This window comes from Acartia tonsa, chromosome 13 (assembly GCF_053477335.1).
Source record: "Acartia tonsa isolate MP-2025a chromosome 13, ASM5347733v1, whole genome shotgun sequence".
Classification (NCBI taxonomy): domain Eukaryota; kingdom Metazoa; phylum Arthropoda; class Copepoda; order Calanoida; family Acartiidae; genus Acartia; species Acartia tonsa.
The window spans coordinates 15039463-15063696 of NC_137272.1; the positions used below are offsets into that span (position 1 = coordinate 15039463).

General features: G+C 31.1%; 1 protein-coding gene across 2 annotated transcripts in view; it reads right to left on the reverse strand.

Annotated features, from left to right (window-relative positions):
* Positions 1-7855: 7855 nt before the first annotated feature.
* The window catches only part of LOC145304632 (solute carrier family 4 member 11-like), a 76668-nt gene continuing 60289 nt past the window's right edge, over positions 7856-24234 (reverse strand). For both annotated transcript variants that reach the window (XM_080146561.1, XM_080146562.1), the window contains 11 exons: positions 23473-23581; positions 22941-23063; positions 22368-22431; positions 18790-18846; positions 18396-18448; positions 16374-16464; positions 15836-15878; positions 14919-15034; positions 13266-13356; positions 12898-12986; positions 7856-7883 (listed from right to left, as the gene is read on the reverse strand). In XM_080146561.1, the coding sequence (XP_080002687.1) occupies positions 13308-13356; positions 14919-15034; positions 15836-15878; positions 16374-16464; positions 18396-18448; positions 18790-18846; positions 22368-22431; positions 22941-23063; positions 23473-23581 (705 nt within the window). In that variant the 3' untranslated portion in view covers positions 7856-7883; positions 12898-12986; positions 13266-13307. The remainder of the gene's footprint in view (positions 7884-12897; positions 12987-13265; positions 13357-14918; positions 15035-15835; positions 15879-16373; positions 16465-18395; positions 18449-18789; positions 18847-22367; positions 22432-22940; positions 23064-23472; positions 23582-24234) is intronic.

Consider the following 24234-nt stretch of genomic DNA (forward strand, 5'->3'; position numbering starts at 1 on the left):
ATAAAAGAAACTATAAAAATATATTCTCTACAATTTCTATAAAATAATCTAAATTTTTTATGAAAATAAAACATTCATTAAACTTTGATAGATTTCACACAATCCAAAACTTAAGGACTAGGAAAATATTGCATAATTTTGTTTACACCAGTTTTACAATTAAAAATATGCTTTGCTTACATTTAAAAATGCCCCATAACAAAACAGATGCATAGATTATTTTTATCTTATTTACACAAAAAATATTAACTGTTAAAGTATATCTTCAAGTCACTTCAACAGTGGACTCTTTTCACTTTGTTGTGCGCTCAGTTGGAACAAAAGTAAGTACACATACACATTAAAAGACCATTGAAAAACAATTACTAAATATTTACATAATTATTCATAAACAAAAAAAAATTTGTAAATTATTTTTTTTTAAATAAGTCAAGGACCTTTCAAAAGAAAAGTAGCTTGAATCAAAATATAAAAATACCGGTAACCAAAAATATCATGTCAAAAAAGACTTAACATAGAATACTTATTATAACTATTTTTTACTCTTTTACATCTTCTTTCTTCTTATTACTGCTAGTTGTAAGTAGAGCTTCTTTCTTATCACAATTATCAACAATTTCACTGTCTGCTTTGACCACTGTGTCTGTATCAGGAGCAACTGCACTCTCAACTATTGCCATTGAATTGGGACTAGATTTTACACAAACCAGATTATCAGTCTGTACAGCAGAGCTGTCACAAAAAATTGGGATGTTTGTAACACATTCTTTTGCCACATTATTATTGCTTTTAATTTCAACTATATTTGACAACTGCAAATTATTTGGTAGTAAATTTTCTAATCTATCAGTCGTTGACAGCTGCAAAGGGGTATTTGACTTATTCTGGATAGGTTGACATTCTGATTTGACAACTTCGACTATGTCTGCTCTTACCCTAGCACCATCTTGAGGACTTTTTGTCAGTTTTACATTAGAAATAGGCACTGGTTCTGATGCCATAACTGGAATGGCTGTTGTAATTGCATTGGAGGATTTACTTGATACATCTTTGGTAGCCAAAATTGGGCCATCTTTGCTATCAACTGATTGTTTATCCTTTTTAACAATAATGTCTTTATTTTGATTAGTATTAGATTCAGATATAACATTTAAAGTCTCTTTCGCATCTCCCGAGGGATCCTTTGCAGTTGTTTCATACAAAGCTGACAGTTGAGCAGCCGCTGATTTGATAGTTGCAGCTGTGTTTGCCGCATCAGCTGCTTTGCTACTGCCCGCTGCAGCTCCTCCTGATACTTTACGTTGTTCGCGGCTCTGGACAAGGTGCTCGATTTTGCGCAGTTCATACTCGGCTGCACATAATGGAGTGCATCTGTCCTGGAAAATTAATATTTTATTAGTAAATTTTATGTAGACAAATGGCTGCAACTACATCTGTCCTCTAAAATTAGTATTTTATTAGTAAAATTTTGTGGACAAACGGCTGCAACCCAAGCCTCTACAGATTGCTTTCAAGAAAAGAATAGTTATTTACCGCATTGTATTATTATAGACAGCTTTTCACGGAGATTGAAATGAAAAATTATAAGATTAAAAACTTGTAGGTATTAGTTTTACAATTTTATTTTATTATTGTCTGTAATACGATACTATTTATGGTTATTTTAGTAATTCTGTGAATATTCATCGGTTTCGAAGCCATACTGTAAAGAGTGGTATTCAAATTCAATTCAAAAAAGATAAAAAAAACACTATCATGCAAATTAACAAATATGAAACATCCATTGAAAAATATTTCAGAAATGGCACCATTCTATAAATATAAAAAAAAATTGAGTAGTATGTTTAGGGAAATCTATGAAATCAGCTCAAAAGTATTGTTTGTCAGAATAGTAACTAAAATAAAATAAAAACCTATTTCAAAAGTTGTACTTTTGGTTAATAATTTGTACAGTTCTGTAAAATATAGATAATTTGAGAAGTAATAAATATTTTCAATTTTAATAAAATTTTAATAATTGTTATAAATTACTTTTCTATTCAGGCCACATAATTATCATAAAAGGAATTCAACTTTTTGTAAAAATTTATTTCACCCGAGAATGTAAAAAATGTACCTATTGAAATAAAAATTAATGACCTGAATTATTTGACAAAAATTTAATTTATCAAATGTTTTATTCTTTACAATATAATCAGAGATCTAAAGGGATAAGACAATGACTGATAAATTGGTGTACATCCCAATAATGATACACATAAATACCACTTATGTATGTTACAATTAGTTGTTGAATTGTTTGGAAACTCAACTTTATTATAATTTAAAGTCCTGTAATTTGTTAAGCTAACAAATAAGAAAACGTTGTTATAAAACTTTGGGGACTAGTGTAATAAGTAGCCCAATGTCCCCTCCCTTACTTGAGGTGGAGTAATACCCTCTCTCCCTCTTTCAAATAAATTACCTTTAATAGTTGATTGCAGCATGGCTTAAACTTATTTTTGCTTCCAGAATACACAGATAGATCAACAGACATTGCCTGAAAAAATATTTGAAATAAATCAAATGTTATTAAAGAAGTGGAGATTGTTGGGGGGGGGGGGGGGGGTGGAATCAGGTGACAAATTATTTTATTACTTCCAAATAACTTTTTCAGGGTGTACTTTCCTCACCCTAGTTTATACCCTAGTAAAAGGATGGGGTGGGGGAAGGGGTTATATGTGTCTTTACTTATTCATTGTTGTAATACCTTTTCGCCCCCTCTCACTTCTGTTGCAACATAAATAACTAATTAATAAATTTTCAATGATATAAGAATGAAAAGCAAGAATTGGAACAAATATAAATTTAAGTCTAAATGAAAAAGGATAGCCATTAAATTTGATGTGTTATATGAAAATTAAATAGGCTATTCAATGATCAATAAGTAGAATTATTATCACTACTTATTCAGGAATTCTGTGATCAATAAAAATAAAAATTAAAGAGTTAGTTTTAACATATCTTAAATGCAAAATGGGTGATAAGCCTTATTTTCCAAAGCTTTGCATGAAAGGATGTTTTTTTCTTCAAATAGTTCATCATTGAAAAGCCCACTATTTCCTCTTCATGTGGTACTCTGGGTTAGTATACCCACCTTTAAATAATTTTTTTTTATTTTGGGGGGGGGGAGAGAAGAGAATTGTAGTAAATGGGTAAGATTTTAGATGTTAATAACCACTAAGATATTTATAGGGTTCTCAACCCCCCTGTCAAAATTTAGTGAGGTGGATTTTTTTACCTTAGAGTATATTGATAATGTAGGGGTGTATCCACTCCCCTGACAATAAAGTAACCCTCCCCCCTTTTTTGTATTTATTACCCCCCACTCACTACACACCCTCTTGATTTGAGTTAGAGGAGTTGTCCAAAAAAATAAGGTAGGGGCAAAAACCTGTGCACGCCACTGTCTCTAACCCTCTTTTAGCAATGTTTTTGAGCATTTATTTAAAATTTCAGAACAGTAAAATGATTTAAGGTTTTTAATAAACAATATTAAAATGATTTAAAATGAATATCTGTTACATTAACAAAGTATCCATTAGAACACGTTGAAATATAAATTACTTACAAAATTAAACCATATGAAACCATTCAGCATTTCAGTGTTACACTAACCAGCAATTGGATCGAACTGTAATTTGAAATTATAGACATTCAAACTACATTCTGCAATAATATGCCTGGTGTAAAAATAAGAATACTGATACAAGTTCTTGCGTTTGGAGTATTTTCTTTTCAAATGTATAACTCTATGAAAAAGTATATTGAAAGACCTGTTATTCAACAGAAATCAACTATAGAATATGAAAAGATAAACAAACCTATAATCTATGTTTGTCAAGATGTACAATTCAACAACACTGTACCCCGGATGCATGGGTATGCTGGAGTAGAAGAATTTATTGCTGGGTACATTAAACATTCACACATGATTACATGGAAAGGAAAAGACAAAGACATGAATTTTGAGAAATTTAAAGAAATTTCTTTCAATCTTCATCCTAATATGACAATCAAAACTAGAACACGCAAAGAAAAATCTGTCAAATGGATAGATATTGAAACAGAAAAGGTGTTTATGCCATTTGATGGATTTTGTTTTAGACTAAAAAAAGTGGAAAAAAGAATGTCAATTAGCTCACTTGTTAGGACACACTTTTTATTTGTTGATCCAGAAGAAGATAATGAAATTCGGATTGGTAACTCAGCTAATTATGGTGTTTTTGGCCCAGTTACTGATAATTATTATCAGTATTTTAGCTACAAAGTTAATATTGTTTTGCACAATTCTAACATTCACCATGGAAAAACCTGCACAGATTATGCAAAATTAAACCCTAGCTTTGCTGAATGCTACAAGAAGTCAATGATGAAAACAATGTTTCAATTGTATGGATGTATTCCACCATGGTTGTCTGGGATGACAAATTCCACATGTGAAAATGGCACTGAAGTTAGGGAATCAGCAGTTGAAGACATAGATATAATAATAGATGACATTGAACAACTTCTAGGAGGACAAGATCTAAAAATGCAGGAAAAATGTTTACAACCATGTTTAAAAATGTCCATAAAATTGAAAGAACTTATGCATCATAACAATAATATTGACAGTGCTAGAGTTGATTTTTTTATTGATGACGATGATGTTTTGGTTGAAACTGACATGTATGGTTATTATGCATTTAGCCTTATTGTTGATCTTGGTTCTGCTCTTGGTTTGTGGCTTGGTCTATCAGCCCTAAGCATCTATGACTCAATAATAGAATTTTACAACCTTTTGATCTCAAAGAAATTGATCAACACAAAGAAAAAATAAGAATAACTGAAATTCCTGAAATTATGTTATATTGATATTGAAATCACTTAAACCCTTTTAAACAATATTTTATTAAATAATAAGATATAAACCCTACTTTCTTTGTAGAATTTTGTTAAATATAATGAATGTGTCTTTATTATGTGATATTGATTTCATCTTATATTTAGCTTTCTCGATGATTCTGTTTATAAATAAAATCTATAAAATATATATGGTATTTTCTCGTATTCATTCGAATCAAGTGGATAGGAACCGGTTCTCATCCATACGAAAAAACGATGTCTAGCATCGTATTATATCCAGCTTTCTACGAATATAAAAATGTACAATCATAAGATTAAACCAGTTTTTTGAGCCCGCGCCTTCGTCACCTCGGGGCTAAAAAAACTGGTTTTAATCTTATAATTGTACATTCTATATCCACGGAAAGATGTTTATAATACGATGCGAGAAATAACTATTTTTACCTTATTGTTAAGATTACTAATTTGATCTCCTAGAGGGTGTTGGTGTCGACTAGCACTACCACCTGCCAGGTTGTTTGTTGGCTCACCAACAGAGAGGTTAGGGCTAACATTGAGTGAGGGTAGGGAGTTGGTGGAGGCATTGTGAGGGTTGGCTATAATGTTAATTATTGCTGGACTTCTTACAGGAGTTTTCAATGCAGGTGATGTTAATGTCTGCAACAACAAAATATTTTTTAATTTGATATTTTTGAATATTATCAATTATTCATTTTAATTATTAAAGAAGAGAGAAAAATAAAGATTTTCATAAGAACTTCATGAAAAAACTATAAAAAAAATAATGAGTTTTCAAGATATTCTGTCAATATAAAAATGATAATATGGCAAAAATATTAATTTCTACCTCTTAAGACCTAAAGGAGTGAGATATTTCAAGTTTTGCAATGTGATCACACATTGACAGAATATTTGGAATATTCATTCTGGCAAGACCATTCTTACGAGAAAACAACAATTAACTATTTACCTTTCCATTCACAACAGATACATGTGTTGGACTTAATGGGGGTGTGGGGTCAAGTGGTAGGAAAGGATCTGACATGAGGGAAAGATTGGAGGGGGAGGAAAGAAGTGGGGTTGATGGCAGCTGTTCACTTGCTGTTATAACAGCAGCAGATGGAACTTGAGAAGTTGCAGCTAATGCAGATCCTGCTATCTGATAAATCTGTTTCTAAATAATATTTTGTCTGTACAATATCTTTTAAGATTATTTTTTTAAAGAGAACTTTTTTGGGGTATAGTCCTTTCCACGACATCCCTCCATAAGGACCGATTCTTCGTATTTTTCACAGTAGCTTTTCTCCTATTTCTAGCCCCTGCGGGGGGCTCTAACCCTGCGGGGCCAATTACCTAACCCTGTGGGGCAATCACCTAACACAATATAACCTAACCTAACCTAAAATAACCTATAAAAAGCCATTTTAAAAATACGAAGAATCGCTCCTTATGGAGGGATGTCGTGGAAAGGACTATACCCCTTTTTTGCAGGTGCCCTTCTCTTATAAATTGACTGGAAACTTTGACTTAACCATATCACTTTTCTTAAATGTAAAATTGTTGTCTTTATTGATATACCTTAAAATCTGCTCTATGTAAGAACCATTCCTAACTTTACTAAAAAATTATGAATTTATTTACAAGATTGTGCTGACATACAGACAGAAACACATTCTGTTACCTTAGTTTATAGGTTGATTAAGAATTACCTGTAAAATTGCTGTTGTGGAAAGAACAGGGGTTTGCAAGTCCCCTTTAGTTACAGAAGCAACAGGAGGTATGCACGAAGGAGGAATAGTAGCTGCTGTGCTGGTTGAAGTAAAAGAGAGAGAATTGTAGCTAAGTGAGGGAACAGTATTGCCACCTGGTGGTTGGTAGCTGTATGATGGGACTGTGGTGCCACCTGGTGGCTGAGAACTAAAGCTCTGATTACGGGGCATACAACCAGTTGTCATAGTTATTGTGGATGCAGTCTAGAGACATGATTTAGTTTATAGTTATTGTTGTGGTAGTGTTAGTTTAGTTTATTTACAGTTAGTTGGATTAGTAATTGACCAAACATTACAGTTACCACTTTAGTGTAAAAAAAGAAAATTGATTAATTGTAATATATACAATTGGAATACATATTTTTCTAGGATCATGACTCCGGCGTTTCAATACATTATTATTTAGCATTAAATTTTTTTGGTCAATTATATCCAACTTTATGAGAATGCAGTTTAGTGCAGTTTAATCAAGATAAATATTCATATCACATATAATAAAAAGGATAGACTGAGTATCTAAATTAAACTGCTTTTGGGTAATACATTATTCAGGATGGTTAAGTGCAAACAATGGTTTAATCAAAACATTATAAGTAAATGTTCAAATATTTAGATTATTGGGGTACACTCATTGTTGATTTTCAATAGAAGATACTTTAGAAATTCAAATCAAGTTTTTCCTATTAAAATAGCCATTTTTAGTATGAAATATATCTTCTACTGTTCATGTTTTATTTAATATGGGTTTGAGATGCAAATTAAACAAAATAAATTTTTACAATATGTTTCACCACTCTCCAACTCCATGCATAAATATCATTATATCATATAATTATTTTACCTTTACACTCAGCCTGAAAATGTCAATTGATTGAAAAAAGGAACCCATTGTTTATGGTTAATTCTAATGTCAATTTAGAACAAATCAAAGAATGAAAATTCAAATTACATTAAAACAATTACAGGAAAAAAGAAAAGAATTCATCTAAATTATTCTGCCAGGACAAACACTCAATTATTTGGCTAGCAAATTTTCATTGTCTCATTAAATTTGCAATATTATATTCTTAAATATTCTTTGACATAATATACTATTACTTTTGTCAGAATTCATATCTTTATCCCTGTAAATAAGATGCAAATAAAAAAAACACAAAAAAAACAGCACACAGGGGTTGGGGGGTAAACTAAATCTTTTCCTGGCAAACTTTTATCCGGCTTTCCTGTCTGAAATATAAAAATATTTATTGTTAAAACAAAATTGTTAAATTAAAGCAAAATTGGTTAATTAAAAGCAAAATTGTCCCTGTAAACTTTTACAAAGATATTCATAAATGCTGCAAAGACTTTTTATTTTGACTAGTTTTATTTCTCAGGAAACTTATCAAACAATTTTAACAAAACATTTTTGCTGATTAGACATTTTCAACAGGAGTTTTCACAATTTTCCACACAATTAAACGTAGTTTTATAAATGTTTATTTTTTATCAGTTGATCATGAATGTAAGTTTGAATTATTTTCTAACAATCTGCAAGTGGATAAGTCAGATATTTTATAAGGAAATTCAACTTGATTAAATGTAAAGATTCTTAGCTAGCACTATATATTTATTTTAGATTTTTTATCAATAACTACAATAGCATGTGAAGATAATATTTTTGTTGAAATTCCTTTTTAGCCATTATTTCTTCTATTCAATTTTCTTTTGTTCCTGAACTCCTCATATTTACTTTTTCTAATATTTATATAATCATACATTCAGAGCTAGGAATAAATTAGATAAAGAAAAGTAAATTTTCTGAATAAAGAAAATAAAAAAATAGTGTTCTGAAAAATATTGCTAAGCCTGCATATTCTTCAATCTTTCTCAGAGAAAATCTACTAAACTTTTTTTCTCTTACTGAAACACATTCACACACACTCACACTTACACACAAATAATTCTATATTCAAATGAGCTTATATGACTAGAAGCTAAATTCTTTATTAACAACCAATCTCAAAAAAGAATTAGATATCTTAACTTGTTTTACAAAAATGTATTTTTAAAATTGCCTCATAATTAATGTTAAATTTTATAGACAAAAATCTTCTTAATGCTTTGAAAAATGTAAATCAATAAAAAATAATTACTTGTTGATTTTATGGTGGGAAAAGAGGTATAAATATTTTTCTAGAACCTTAATCATTAAACTCATAGTTTTTTAAGCTAATTTCCTAGACATTTTTTTGAATAAATATTCTTCTATACATAATAACTCAATTGGCATCCACTTATGCTGCCATGATTTAAAGTGTTGAGAAAATTTGTGATTCTAATTTTGTGTTCCATGCTTGTTTACAATCCTAACCCCCCCCCCCCCCCTCCACTATTTAGATCCCAGCTCAATTCTGGACAGGAAATTCAAAAGAAAACTCATTACTTTCATTTTTTGCTTTAAGTAGAATATTATAAAGTAGAAGTTGATTATTAGGTTTTTTAAAACTTGACTTTATTATTGCTGAAAACATAGTATACAATTTTTTGTATTATGTATAAAAAAATAAAATTAAGATATGTATATTAATAAACTGGTGACATAGTAATCAGCATGAAACAAGTTTTATCTGTTTTAATTGATCTTTGTGATAAAAAATTCTTATGTAAAAACTAAACAATATTATAAAGCAGATAAAAGGGTTGAGAAGAGTGTCCCTAAAATTGCAGTATCCGTCCATAACAATCAGGATGGGACAGATGGCACCATTGTAGCATCAGAGTATTTCTACAGGTACACCATTTCAACATACAAAGAAACATATTACACAGAGAGAGGGGGGATAATTGGCTGTTTATTACACCAGTCCCCAAAGTTATGTAATAAAGATTTCTTAATCATTGGCTTAACAACATTAGTAAACCTTAGTAAATTTTGATTGGTTGATTCATCAAGTTAAGAGTTCAAACATTCCAACCACTAATTTTAAACTATAGAAGTGGTAATTTTGTGTATCATCATTGGGGATGTACATTGGCCATTGTCTTTTCCCTTTAGATCCCTGCATATTACTTATTGATTAAGTTTTAAAAAATTCAAAAATATTGATTGAAATATGTGAAACCTAAAATGATCAATCTTAGTCCTTTGAATTATAAACCAATGTTTAAACCTTACCTTAAATTGCTGCAAAGCCTTACTTAACCTAATCCTTTAAAAATCAGCATCACATATAAACTATTTTTTTTTATAGAATACTAGCCTCTAGGTGAAGACAGATATTTCGAGAAAATGGCCTAAAACCACTCAAATACATGTATCAATTACCCATTCGGAACAGCCATTTCCGAAATCTTTCGCTACAGACAAAAAATGTCTTACTACTTTATATTATAGCATAACATTTTGACAGTTATTTTCTGTTTTTTTTTATTTTTTCAAGTTTTTATACTAGATACAAAATTAGAATATGGAATACTTGTTAAAATGGTGTGGGCTGGATGAATGAATGGAGGGCAGGATGGACAAGGTCCTAAACCTGTCATTTTCTTCATTATCCTCAGTTTATACCTAACATATATATGTATGTATACATTTTGTGAACATTTCAATCTTATCACAATTTAAATACAGGTTGTTCAAGCTTTTTTTTCATGGTTAGATGTATTAAAAAATCTATTTTTTCTTTTAAAAAAATGTGTTTTCTATATCTATAATACAAACTATGTAGCTTAATGTCTGTCCGTCTGAAGCTTAAGATCTTGGTAACCACTGAACCGATTGGATTATATATATCTAAGGTCCTGTGGTGGTTTTAAGCTATTTTGTAGCTACCTAATTTTTATTAATTTTTTCAATTTTCTAAAGACTAGGAGCGAAACCGCTAGTATATTAAAATCTAGTCTAGCTTAGTTCAATGAATTAGAAAAAAAGGATGACAAAATACATATATAACGAATTAAAGTAGTTTTAAATAAAATATAATATTTATAAAATCATTTTAAATTTTCTATTAAATCAGAATGCTGGTAAATACCATTTCATTTAAATAAATCTATGTCTTCTTCTAGAGCATAACAGATAGACCAACAGACAAAAGTACGCAAAGGGTGACTTTGCTGCTAAAAGAAAAACATTTTATTGAACTGGGACACTCTTTTCAGTAAAGAGAAAATCTCTTAAGATTAAAGGAAAGAATTTACATTAATCCTATCAGCTCTTTTAATTTTATAGATAGAAAAAATCTGTTAAAAATTTAGCAATGATATTGACCAATTTGCAAACTAAAGAAGGAGAAAATATGCAGATAAAATACTTCAGAGCATAATATGTTATGCTTTAAGATCATAGGAATCTTCACAAAACACATCATTCATCTATCTCAAACATAAATTTAAATTCACCAAAAAAAATACAAAAAGAATTAGATTCATAAAAAGACAAAATTCTACTAAAAAATTTGCACAAAAATCTTTCTTTTTTTTTTGCAAAATTTAGTTGGTAATATTCTGTTGTGTATAATAAGATTGGCAGTCTTGTGTATCTTGGCAATTTCATTTTATGTTTAATATGGACCAATAATTCAACCCCCTTTACATCATATTTAATAACTTAAATCATAAATTTAGTTTTTTAAAAATCATTTTAGGAATATTTGAGATGAGAAAAAAAAAACATGAAACAACATACTATAAAAATTAAGTATAGGAGATAGGGTGAGGTAAATAATGAACAAAAGTGGAGAGCTTTAAAATATCGCGTGCAGGACGGAAGTACGTACAAACCTTACCTTAATCATAGAGTAGCCCTAGTAAGAATAAGATAGAGGAGGGGGTTTAAAAGGGTCAAAATTAAACTAAAAGTATTTTCTCTGAGCCTTCATTTTCTATCTTAAACATCATCAATCTTATTTTATATATTTTGGAATTAGGTATCACAGCCAGAATTGCACTGCGTCTTCCTGCATTATAAAAAGTGCAGCTACTCTATAATTAAGGCATGTTGATGTTAAAAGTTCGGGTTTGAAAATCTTAAAAGTCTTCAATTTTTACGTCAATTAAAGTAAAGAATGGAGGTCATTTTGATGTAATAACTTTATCTTAAAGTCTTAAATAGCTGAGACAACTGATATACAGAAGGCTTTTACAGTTTTAGATAACTTGAGTTTTTCAATATAAAAATCAAACTTCACTTAAATGTTATGTATGTATATAGTAAATTTATATGAAGAAAATAAGAGTTTACATAAATACAACTAAGGACTTTAAAATAGTAGCAACATTTTTTTTAAGGCCTTTTCATTTAGATTCTAAATAGTTTATAAATACTGTTTCGAAATTAAAATGTAGCGAAACTTCTATTTAATTATTGATTATATCTGTTCGTTTTTTCTACCCGTAAAGTATGGTAATGGAATATTTTGATTTTTTTGTATTTTATTAAAGATAGGAGGATTTTTTGGTAAAATTATCAAACAGTTAAGACCTATGAATTTAGAGTTTATTATGCAATACACTTCTCGAATGCCTTATGAAATTGGCTTCTGAAATTTAATGAGAAGATTTCCTGGTACCAATAAGCAACTTTTTAACATTAGTAAAATAAAACACTAATTTAACAGAAGATTTGCTGCTAAAATGTCTCAACACTGGTATCTAATTTTTTCCTTCATCAACAAAGTAAAACCTTTTAACCCAAGGATAATTACTAAATTATAAAGAAAGACAAATAGAAAGATAGAAATTTATATAAATGAAAAGAGTAATAAAAAAATAAGGGTCCTACCCACTATTATTCCTTAAAAACACTGGATTATTAATTGATATACATACCCAATGATAATGAACAAAATTACCCCTTTGTAAAATTAAATTATTGGTTGATCCAACAAATCAAGATTTAATTAAAGTACTCGGAGTTTTAAGCCAACAAATGAGTGAACATGTTTATAAAACTTTGGGTACCAGTACAATTTATAGTCCAATGTCCCCTCTTTCCCTGGGTTGAATCTCATTTATATCTATAATACAAAGTAGAACGATGTCTGTCTGTTTGTTTGTTTGTACCGAAGGATCTCGCTAACCGCTGAGCCGATCAGGTTCTCCTTCACAGGATAGCTTCTCATAGGTCTCGGGAAGGTTTATAACTACCCTCCCTAGAGAAATCGACAAAAATAGAGGCCTATAGGGTCGTAGCTGCTAGTATTCAATATACTAAAGAAAACTAAGATAAACAAAACTTATAACTTGAAAATTTAAATACCTTAGAAGTGTGGGGAGAGCCTTTTTTGGCTTTTTAGGTCTGCTATAGATGTTTCTTTTTGGTACCAGCTCTTTTTCTGATTCAGTATACTAGATTGATAGATAATCAGATAGTTAGATAGATGGATATATTTTGGTAAGGAACTGTAGTAAGAAAGTTTTTAATATATAGTCAGATAGATGTTTCATTAATTGCAACCTGTTATATGATTCAGAATTTTATATAGTGTCTCGTTTAAAAAAAAATATTGAAAGGTAAAAAAAAACCTTTCAAGTTTGGAGTGACCACCGAATAGGGGCGATTCCTTAGATGAAAAATAATCTAGATAATGGATAAAAAATTATATGGATAGTCAGATAGATAGATACCTTTCTCGTGAGGAGGGCCCCCCGTTTGGGGGCGCTCTCTTGTCATTGATGTATTCCATCCATCACTTGTAAAAATTTCTTGTCAATAAATCTGAAAAATAAAAACTTTGAAACCTATCATATAAAAATTTTCATGTTTTTAAATAATAATCAAAATAAAACTGGAGTCCATTATTGGAACCATTTTTAATGGTAGATACATTCTAGTCAGGCCTAGCTAATCTAACAATCAATTCTACAAATAATCACGAAACCTTTGGAAGTAAGGTGGGGGGTATATGTTGCTTTTTCATGTAACTGAAGAGGGGTGGGTAAGAAGGGGAGGAAAAGTGGAAGTGGGTTAAGGTAAAATTTTCCTTAAGAATTGTTTGTCAGAATCACCTTCCCTTTTCTCTGTATTGTAGTAGTACATTATAATACATAATATACAAAGATGTAGTCAAACAAAATTTATATAATTGGATTTTAAAGTTGAAATAAAACACACCATAGACAATATTTAAATTGAAAATATTGGATCAAAAATTGAATTATGTTTTTACAACAATGTTTTTAAGGTTGTCCCACAAAGATGTAATTTTGATATTATTTGGTGTTAGTTATTTTTATCGCAGCTAGAAATCCTATCCGCCACTGGATAAAATCTGGTTCTTACAACTCCTTTAAACCACATTCAGCCGTGCGGCTTAATAAAGAATCAAAGATCAGCCACGTGACTTTAAAGGCATTAATAACTCTCAACTATAGCCACCAAATAACCGTGAGCTGCGTGGCTTTTAAAGGACCAAATAAAGCTTACAGTCAGTCATGCGGCTTAGTTAGCTATCAACAAGTCTATACCTAAGCCACAACCACCAAAAGTAATGCACCCATATATAATCTATAGTCTCAGTCGGTCGCATCAAACTGCGCTTAATTTATAAAGCTCGGCGGCTTGGAGCATCTTCAAGCGGCAGCCACTCTGAGCAACACCCTGTCGAAGCCACTCTAAGACGCAGCCACGACCAGCAGTAGACAATAATACATTCACAAAATTCAGGTTGGTCTACCTTTAAACATTTCACAATCCTTATTATGGCTATTTTGTTTTCCATTTTTACAAGTACTCTATTAAAAATTTGTTTGAAGCGTAAAAGCAAATGTTTGAATTTTAAATGGTTTAACGTTTTTAGATAAAAGCTTTTAAACTTAATATTTCTTCTATGTACACAACCACCTACCAAAAGATGCCCTCACCCCCCCCCCCTCTACCAAAAAGAAACTTCAAATCATTTAATGAATATTTTGGGGGGATAGATTTTCTGTACTCGACTAGGCACTTTTTCTTCGAGGCAAATTGCCATAGAGGCAAAGCGTTATAGAACAGCCTTGGGTGTTAAAAATGCGCCAAATCCCAGGTAGGGAGATGACATTGAGCTGTTTATTACACTAGTACCCAAAGTTTTTAAGTAACGTTTTCTTATTTGTTGACTTAACAACTTTTGTGACCAAATGAATTTCGATTTATTGTTTTTTTTTTGTTGAGTGTCCAAACGTTTCAACCACCCACTGTTATCTACAGAAGGGGTAATTTTGTATGTCAGCATTGGGGATGCACATCGATCAACGTATCGAACATTGTCTTATCCCTTTAGATCCCTGGCAAAGACCTACCTCGGAATTAGGATCATTCTGATGGGTATGAAGGCAAACAACAGCAGGGGGAAGATCATTTTTATATACGGGTAGGGCCAGAACCCGAGTACACATAGCAATACCAGCTGTATCACCTAGATAGATAGATGGATATATTTTTATATACGGGTAGGACCAGAATCCGAGTACACATAGCAATACCAGCTGTATCACCTAGATAGATAGATAGATATATTTTTTTTATACGGGTAGGACCAGAACCCGAGTACACAAAGTATTATCAGGTGTATCACCTAGATAGATAGATAGATATATTTTTTTTATACGGGCATGACCAGAACCCGAGTACACATAGCAATACCAGCTGTATCACCTAGATAGATAGATAGATAAACAAATAGATAGATAAAGAGATAAATAAATAGATGGCCAAGTAGATAGATAAATTGATAAATGAAAAAATAGATAAATAGATAGATGAATATATAGATAAATAAATAGATAAATAGATAGATAAATAGGTAGATAAATAGTTAGATAAATATATAGATAAATAGATTGATACATAGATTAATAAATTGATAAACAAATAGATAAATAGATAGAAAAATAAAAGACAGATGAATTTATAGATAAATAGATAGATAAACAGATAGATAAATAGATAGATAAACAAATAGATAAATAGATAGATATATACAGGGAAAAGGGAACGTGATTCTGACAATCAAATTCTAAGTGAAAATTTGCCCACAACCCCCTTCAATTATTTCTCCCAACTTTTTTTTATTTCTTTCCAACTTCCCTTTAGTTACATTAAAAAACAGATTTTACGCCAACTCTCGCCAACAAAACATTAAACTTTCTTGATAGATAAATAGATAGATAGATAGATATATAGACAAATTAATAGATTAATAGATAAAAGATCTTACTTGACAGGCCGTAAACTGGTGGATTTTTCGTTGTGGTACACGTCTATAAATAAAAATAAAATATTACTATATAGATTTACTTCTTACTTAGCACCTAGCCTCTAGAGGAGAGTTTTAAAAGGTAAATGAAATAGCCAACAAACCACCCTGAAACATGTATAATGCATCCCTGAAAATTACCATCAAAAAAGGCCAGTAATTCCTGAGATATTTAGCTTCAGACAATAAATCTTAGTACTTTTTATTATAGGATTATGGTATAATTCAGATGAAAATCATTTATGATAGATAGGTAGATAGATCTGAAGAACAATAGATAAAAACACAATCCCTGTGTGTACAGAAGGATCTTTCTAATCACTGAACCAATATGGTTCTCCTTTACAGGGTAGCTTCTCATAGGTCCCGGGAAGGTTTATTTTCTTACCTTCTGAAACTACAATTGAAAATGTAAAGTCAACTTCCTTTCTCCACCCTCTTCAAGCACACCTAGAGGCCTCTAGGGGCTTACTCGCTAGCATATGGATAAATTATTTACCTAATATAATGGTTCGGTGGGTAGGCTGTTTGTTCCATGAACAACAATGTAATCCTTTCAAATAGCTGATTTCCAGATACTGCAGTTACAGCTGAAACAAGAAATATATGAATTGGGAATAAAAACAAGGATGACAACATCTATAAGCGAAGCACAAACTGGAATGAGAAAACAGACAAAGTGACTTATAGAAGAGAAATTTTAAAACATAAAGCTTAGAATTTAACTAACTATTTTAACTTGTTTTTGGACATAACATGGAAAGATGTATGCGGAAGGTGATTCCCAAACCGAGGTGGTAAAGCTCGATTTAGAAAAAAAATGAATATTGCCATGATTAGGAGATGATAAATTGTAGTGAAGTTTAAAATAGATAAAACTTTCATTCATGAAAATATATTTTTAGAGATAGCTTCATTTTTTTTCCAGAAGTTGTACAGTTTTTTTTTCAGAGTATAATGCTTTCACTTATACATATACACCTTTTTTGATTTTCCATTTGAAATAAGATAAAATAATTTCCAAAACTCCTAAGTTAACCAAAAATATGACCCTTTCCCTTCACTTAAACTTTTTAAAAAATATTTCGGGTATTGCCCCTTAATGGTTCGTTTCATCGCATTTTCACAGTAGCTGTTCTCATATTTCTCGCCCCTTAAGAGGCGATGTCACGAAACCGATAGTATCCAATATTTCTATCATCTAAGGGATCATAGTCTAACACAAATAGAAATTTAATTTAAATTTGACAATTCTATTATTTCAATAATGTATCTATACAAATTTGGAAAATAAATCTTGTGGATCTTGTGAAAATATATTTTTAGACGACCGACAACAATTGATGTACGTTGAAGAGGATTAAAAGTACAGACAAATGTTGTAAGGTTGTCTACGGGGGGGGGGGGAGCAAGGAGTATCCTACTAAAAATATGGTCCATTACTCACAACCTAATATTTAACCTTTAATATGGATTAGATTTTATACTCCCCCCCCCCCCTCATAATAAAAATGCTCCCAATTTGGGTATTCCAAAACTTTGAAGGGTTTTTACACCTACTCCCCTGAAAAATTACTGGATTGTACCCGAATCGACAGCGAGGCCATTATGTAATAATTATGGGGGGGATCAAATGCTTTGTTTATATCAAGGTGTCATTAATTCAGCTAATATAGGGAAACCATTACTACAATTAAATTTTAAATAGGAAAAGTTACAATATATTTTTTGTGGGGGGGGGGTATTTAAAGGGACGAGGAAGGGTAACTATCTGTACTCCCAGAATAGTACAGATAGTACAGATACTCTATAATCATTACAAAAATGTCCGTACGTCCATTTTAAACATGTTGATTTTTTACTTCTTTAAAATTTTTATGTGATGTAATAATCCGATTGATCTGATTTTTGGTATACTGATTCCTGGGACAACAAAGTACAATATTATAAGCGAAGCAACTCTATAATCAAGTCCTAAAAATGTAAGTATGTCTATAAACATTATTCTGTATCCAGCAGTTTTTCAACAATTTTACTTACAATTTTGCTTCGAAATTTATACATTTTTTTTCTGATTATTTAGTTCTGACACTATACAAGTGTTGGTGTCCGTTTGTCCTACCGTTTCAGTGCTTCGCTTTCATGGATGTTGTCATCCTTGTTTTGTAAAGAAGAACCATGTTAGTTCAGCGGTTAGCGAGATCCTTGCTACACACATACAGAGATACATTCTGACACTTTCATATAAGGACGCAACCCAATCTTTCCCACTTTTGTATTACTTTTGTAGGAACACGATTCCAGTGATGTCATATTTTTCTTTCCCGAAAAAGGGAAGGGGGGAAGAAAATCTCTTCAAAAGAGATGGGGAAAAAACCCCTTTTCGCCCATCTCTGTTTTCCTTCCCCCTTCCCTTTTACGGGAAAGAAAAATATGACGTCACTGGAATCGTGTTCCTACAAAAGCAATACAAAAGTGGGAAAGATTGGGTTGCGTCTCATATAAGGAATACAAATCTTACCTAAATATAAGAAAAGGCCATCCAAAACTGGAATGGGAATATAATTCAATGGTCTGAAATAAATAAGATTTCAAAATATTTTTTTAAATTATCATTTTGAGAAAAATAAAACAATTAAGTATCTTGAAATAAAATAGGAACAGTTTTTTTACCCCAAATGTAATAAGAAAAGGTATTAAAGGTCATTTTCCATTTTATTGTAACTTATTTGAAATAGTTCGGCCAAACGCTGTAACATGTGTCCCCTTTTTACGAGACACTTTTACAAGCTTCGCCATAAAGGCACGTTTACTATAGAAACAATATTTTTGGGCAAGTATTGTAAATAAATCACTAAATACGACTTTAAAAGCTTTTGTTTTGATCCATGAAAGTTTTAAAAACTAATAAATACCTTGGTATGAGCTGAACTGAGAGACCAATCAGAATATTCGACACAAGATTACTTATCCTAAAACAAAATTAATTCATTGATATTTGTTTATACGTTTTTAAGAAAGGTATTTTTAAAAGTTAATTGGGGATCCTAACGACTTCCAAATAGGGAGTAAATTTTGCTGGGGGGGGGGGGGGTAATCAAATGTATTTTCGAAAAAAAATAGGGGCCACCATCTTTCATATCTTTGATATCAAAAAAATAACCACCTCTCTTGAATAGACATATTTAAAAATACTTCTATTCTAGCCTATAAAGAAGCTCCACTATTAAAATTTATATTTCAAATACTATGTTTATGATATAAATACAGGAAATCAAATGAATTTTCAAAGAAATATAGTAAAATAACTTTTTAAAAATAAATGCGTAGTAAAACAAGGATGGATTGAAAAAAGTAGCGCACTTTTTAAATCAAATTCTAAAATGCTATTTAAAATTTTGATAGGTAAAAAATCATTAAATAAGACTATTATTAACATTTAAATATATATTTCAGAAAAATATATAGAGCTACTCAAAGTAATATAACCACCACGTTATTTTATTCGTTGCCACAAAAACTTTGGTTACTTTTTTATTGCTTGGTTCCAAACTCTTGGTGTCTTACCTTTTTAACTTATAGTTTTAATCTACTGAAGGGATGATTAAGCTTATCAACATTAGGGATGTATATGAATTAATCGTTAATTGTCTTATCCCTTAAGATCCCTGAAAGTAGCAGCTTCACAAAGGCATTAAAAGACCGACTTACAAACGCAAAAAAATCATAGAGCAGCATGAGCAGCATCTATAATATTCTATTTTTTTTTTAGATGAATAAAACAGTACGGAAATAGTAAAATTTATTGGAAAATATAAATATATCTTTTTATATTTTGCTTCGCCTCTAGTAAATTTTACGTCCGACAATTTCTACATTTTTCTACATAAAAGAAAAAAAACTAAAATTATAAGAGTGGCTAGATGTAATTTCTTTTTATAGGTAAAACAAATAGATAAAAACCTGTCCAGGTTTAACATGAAGATTACATTCAAATCAGAACATAATCGTTCAAGCGGTTAGTTAGATCTTTTAGTTAGAAAGACATACAGACATCCTACCTACCATAAGAAGGTGTATTTACTTATCTATATTCTTATTTATCCTCATAAAAAGTAGTAAGTTTTTAGTAGAAGAGCTACTCTATAATATACTGTGCCTCTCCGCCCGACTGACCGTCAGTCCGTAACACACGGGGGCAATGTGATTGCATATGAGAAAGCTTTACATAGGATAGTTTTTTGATATTTCATTTTCAAATTTATGCAATGGTAAGGTTTCATGCTATTATTCTTCTCCCTTCCTAATAGATGCTAGGGGCGAAGCCACTTTTACACATAAAAGATACCAAAACAACAGTTATATAAATCTAAAGGAAAGATAAATATGAAAATTTGATTTATAAAGGAGACTTCATACGTTGTGGTTACATAGAATAATAAAATTTCAGATGTGCTGCATACATAAGAATTTTGATCGCTCTAACACAAAAAAAAACCTATTTAGGGCTGGTAACCCAACCCCCTCCTCCGTATTCTAAAATTAAAAGAAATTGAAATTGAATTGAGGTGTTTTTCGTTCTTTTTGTATTACTTTAGACATTTTATATCAGGTTCGGTTATATTGGGTAATAGAAAATCCCGCATGGTTAGGGTCACCCGCATGGGTTGGGCATAACACTCCATCTAATCAATATCAATTTATTACAAAAATAAGGGGGGGGGGGTTGTCATAGCTTCCAGCTACTTGTAAGCTATTACCGAATTATAAATGAAAATGACGGATAAATCAGATACATGGAATTGGGGAATTTCAACGTCAAAAAAAACTTCCATTTTTTCTCATAAAGGCAAGCTACACTGTAATAGAGCCCAAGTGGTACAATTAAAGAATAAGCTACCCATTTTTTTATCTTAAACTTTCTATGGAGTGGGCCTAAGATAATAAGAAGAGAATGAATGAGTGACAGAGACGTTTTAACATTCAAGCAAAAATAATTTGGCAAAAACACTTTTATTCAACGTTAATGATTTATGATTTTTATGGAATACATTAGTCCACCTGTCTTTATCTATAATACAGAACGATGTCTGTCTGTCCGTCTGAAGCTTAAGATTTCGATAACCACTGAGCCGAATGGGTTTTACTCTTTAGGGAATATTATTACTGGTCCTGTGATGGTTTAAGTCATTTTCATGGGGGTGGTACCACCCCCCCACCCCCCCCCCTAAAAAAAATAATCCCCCTCAAAAAAAATTTCACTTTTTCTTTTGAATATAAATTACAAAAAAAATAGGTTGATCAAACCTCTTGGGGCAAAGCTATCTAGTACTTGTTAATAAATTTGCTATTTTATTTAAATTGTTGTTTGAAAGTTAACTGACGCTTGAAATTACTATTCATAGAAAATCTTTCTTTCTATTTCCTTCTTCCAAATTATTAACATAAGAAATACAAAGCAGAGAGGGGGGGACAATGGGCTTTTCATTACACTAGTCCCCAAAGTTTTATCATAACGTTTTCTTATTCGTTGGTTTAACAACTTTGGGGACTTTTGGGGATTGGTTGGTAAATTAAGTCGAGTGTTCAAACGTTTCAACCACTAATTATAATCTACAGAAGGGGTAATTTTGTTTATCATCATTGGGTATGTACATCAATTTATTGGCCATTGTCTTATCCCTTTAGATCCCTGAATACAATTCTAGGTGTGAAAATAAATAGATTGGAAGATAGATACACAATGGATAGAGTTAAAGATAGATAATCAGCTGGATATAATGTGACATCAAAAAAACATCAGAAGAATAGGTAACAACAAAATAAAGTGCGTACATACCCCACCCACCCCCCACCCTTGTTTGAAAAAAAATACAGTGGTAGTTTTTCGAGTTTTACTTTAGGTCAGATTAAGATAGGTTGTAATGGGTACTGGTTAGCCCCGCAGAATTAGTGCACCATAGGTATAGGCCTCACAGGAATAGGGTCAATTGATTGGATTAGTCTTGAGAAAAATATCCACCACCCCCTTAACTTAAAATTTTTAGAGTTGATTTTTTGGGGGGATTTTGGACATATGTTTGGACATACAGACAGATAGATAGATGGACAGCCAGGTTTATACAAAATTATTGAGATGAAAAACCGTTTAACCAGATAGATAAAAATATTATTTGTTCAGACAGATTAGGAGATAAATAATAGTTATTTATCGCATCGTATTATAGACAGCTTTCTGTGGATAATAAAATTAAGAAATTTAAGATTAAAACCAGTTTTATTAGCCCAGAGGGGTAAAATGCCCGTGCTAATAAAACTGGTATTAATTTTTTTTTTTAATTTCAATATTAATGGAAAATTGTTTGTAAAACGCTGCTATATATGATTTTTCAGTCTAGCTGATAACCGGTTCTAATCCAACAGTTATTTATCGGTTTAGAAGATATACTGGAAAATTCTTACTAACATTACATACAGGCCAAAATTAGTTTACCTGGTTTCTCTGACTTTAACAATAATATCATAGACATGTCCTTCCTCCACGTGCTCATCTATGTCTAAATTATTCATTGTTAACGCTATTTTTATAATGAAAAATAAAGGATAATCTCATAATGGGGGGCATAAATTGCTCTATAAATTTCACTTGAACTTTCTACTGTTTGAATATTTAGAGGTGAATTCTTTAAAAAAAACCTTTGCCTCACGAAAATCAGTTTGTCTCACTACTAAAATTTTAGTGAGGCAAAACTATCGACTCTAAATTTTTTGCGAGTCTCACTGATTTTAGTGAGGCATTTTTTTAAAGAATTCACCTCAGTTTTCCAATTCCCCGTAACGTAACTTTTTATAGAAAATTGTCAAAAAAAATCATAATTTTTTTATTTCCCTGTTTTGTCGGCCCAGGCATTCAGAACCTCGGGGACAGCAAACTATAATCCTACAATGTCTCCTATTGATAATATGCTAGTTAGTTGTACATGATTAGATCATTTCTGACAGACATACAAAATAAAATATAAGACTTATAGAGTAGCTTCGCTACTACAAATAAACTAAATATTACCAGCTAGCGCTCTGACATGCAGCGGAGAGTGGGGTAGGACAGCGTGCATCCAGGGCAGGCAAAACAGTGACAACAGTAAGTTCAGACAACCAACTACCATCATATCCCAGTGGTAAGATGTTCCTAAATATGGTAAGTTCAGACTACCTACAATCAACATAAAGTTTTACAATAGATTGGATGATTCTAACACGACTTAATTAGCTACTCTTTCTTTGAATGGACGGTCGGATGACACTTATTTTAGTTATTGAAAAAAAATAGATGAATATTAAATAGAGAGTTAATTTGAAACCATATCATTAATCAAACTGAATATTTAATAATGAACCAGGGCCAAGATAACTCTTTTCTGAAAAGTAGAAACTATTCGGTCTGTTAATATAAGGTCTTTTGATACAGTCTAATTAGTAGCTTTCCCATTTCGTAACTTAAATTTCTAAAGGAAAAAATGTCTTTTGTGATATATAATGTTCAATTAAGTTTGGTTATCAAGAACCCCGTAGAGGTCAGGATTCTGTGGAGTTGTTACCTTTTACGAGTTTATTATCAGGCGAGTTGACCATCGACTCAGCAATGTTCTGATCCATGAAAAATAACAAGGACAGGGGGAAGCCTAGCAGCATACCACATAGCACAACCTAGATAGATAGATAAATGAAAAATAACAGGGACAGTGTTAAGCCTAGCTGCATACAACATAGCACAACCTAGATAGATAGATATACATATAGATAGATAGATAGATAGATAGATAGATAGATAGATAGATAGATAGATAGATAGATAGATAGATAGATAGATAGATAGATAGATAGATAGATAGATAGATAGATAGATAGATAGATAGATAGATAGATAAAAGATCTTACTTGACAGGCCGTAAACTGGTGGATTAAATAAATTAAATTAAATATGTACAAATAACGATAGATATTTTAAGTTTATACAGAACGTGATAAACAACGAGATCTTATTTTAATCAAATCTTGCTTGATGGTGTGCAATATTATATGGTCAAACAATAGAAATAGAAGAGTAGAAGAATATTCTGAACCCTTTTTTCGTCAAATCTAAGAGAGAACATTCCTAGCAGACAAAAGTATTGTTTACTTTCGACTCAAGCTGATGTGGATTCTTAAAAAATGATAGACTCGCTATTCGATAGTGAGGCAAAATTATTTTTGTGAAAAATCATCCAAAAGCACATTAAAAATCTACAAAAATTAAACAAAATCATATGTTAATAACCCTCTTAAGATTTTATTTCATTTTTGTATATTTTTTTATTCGA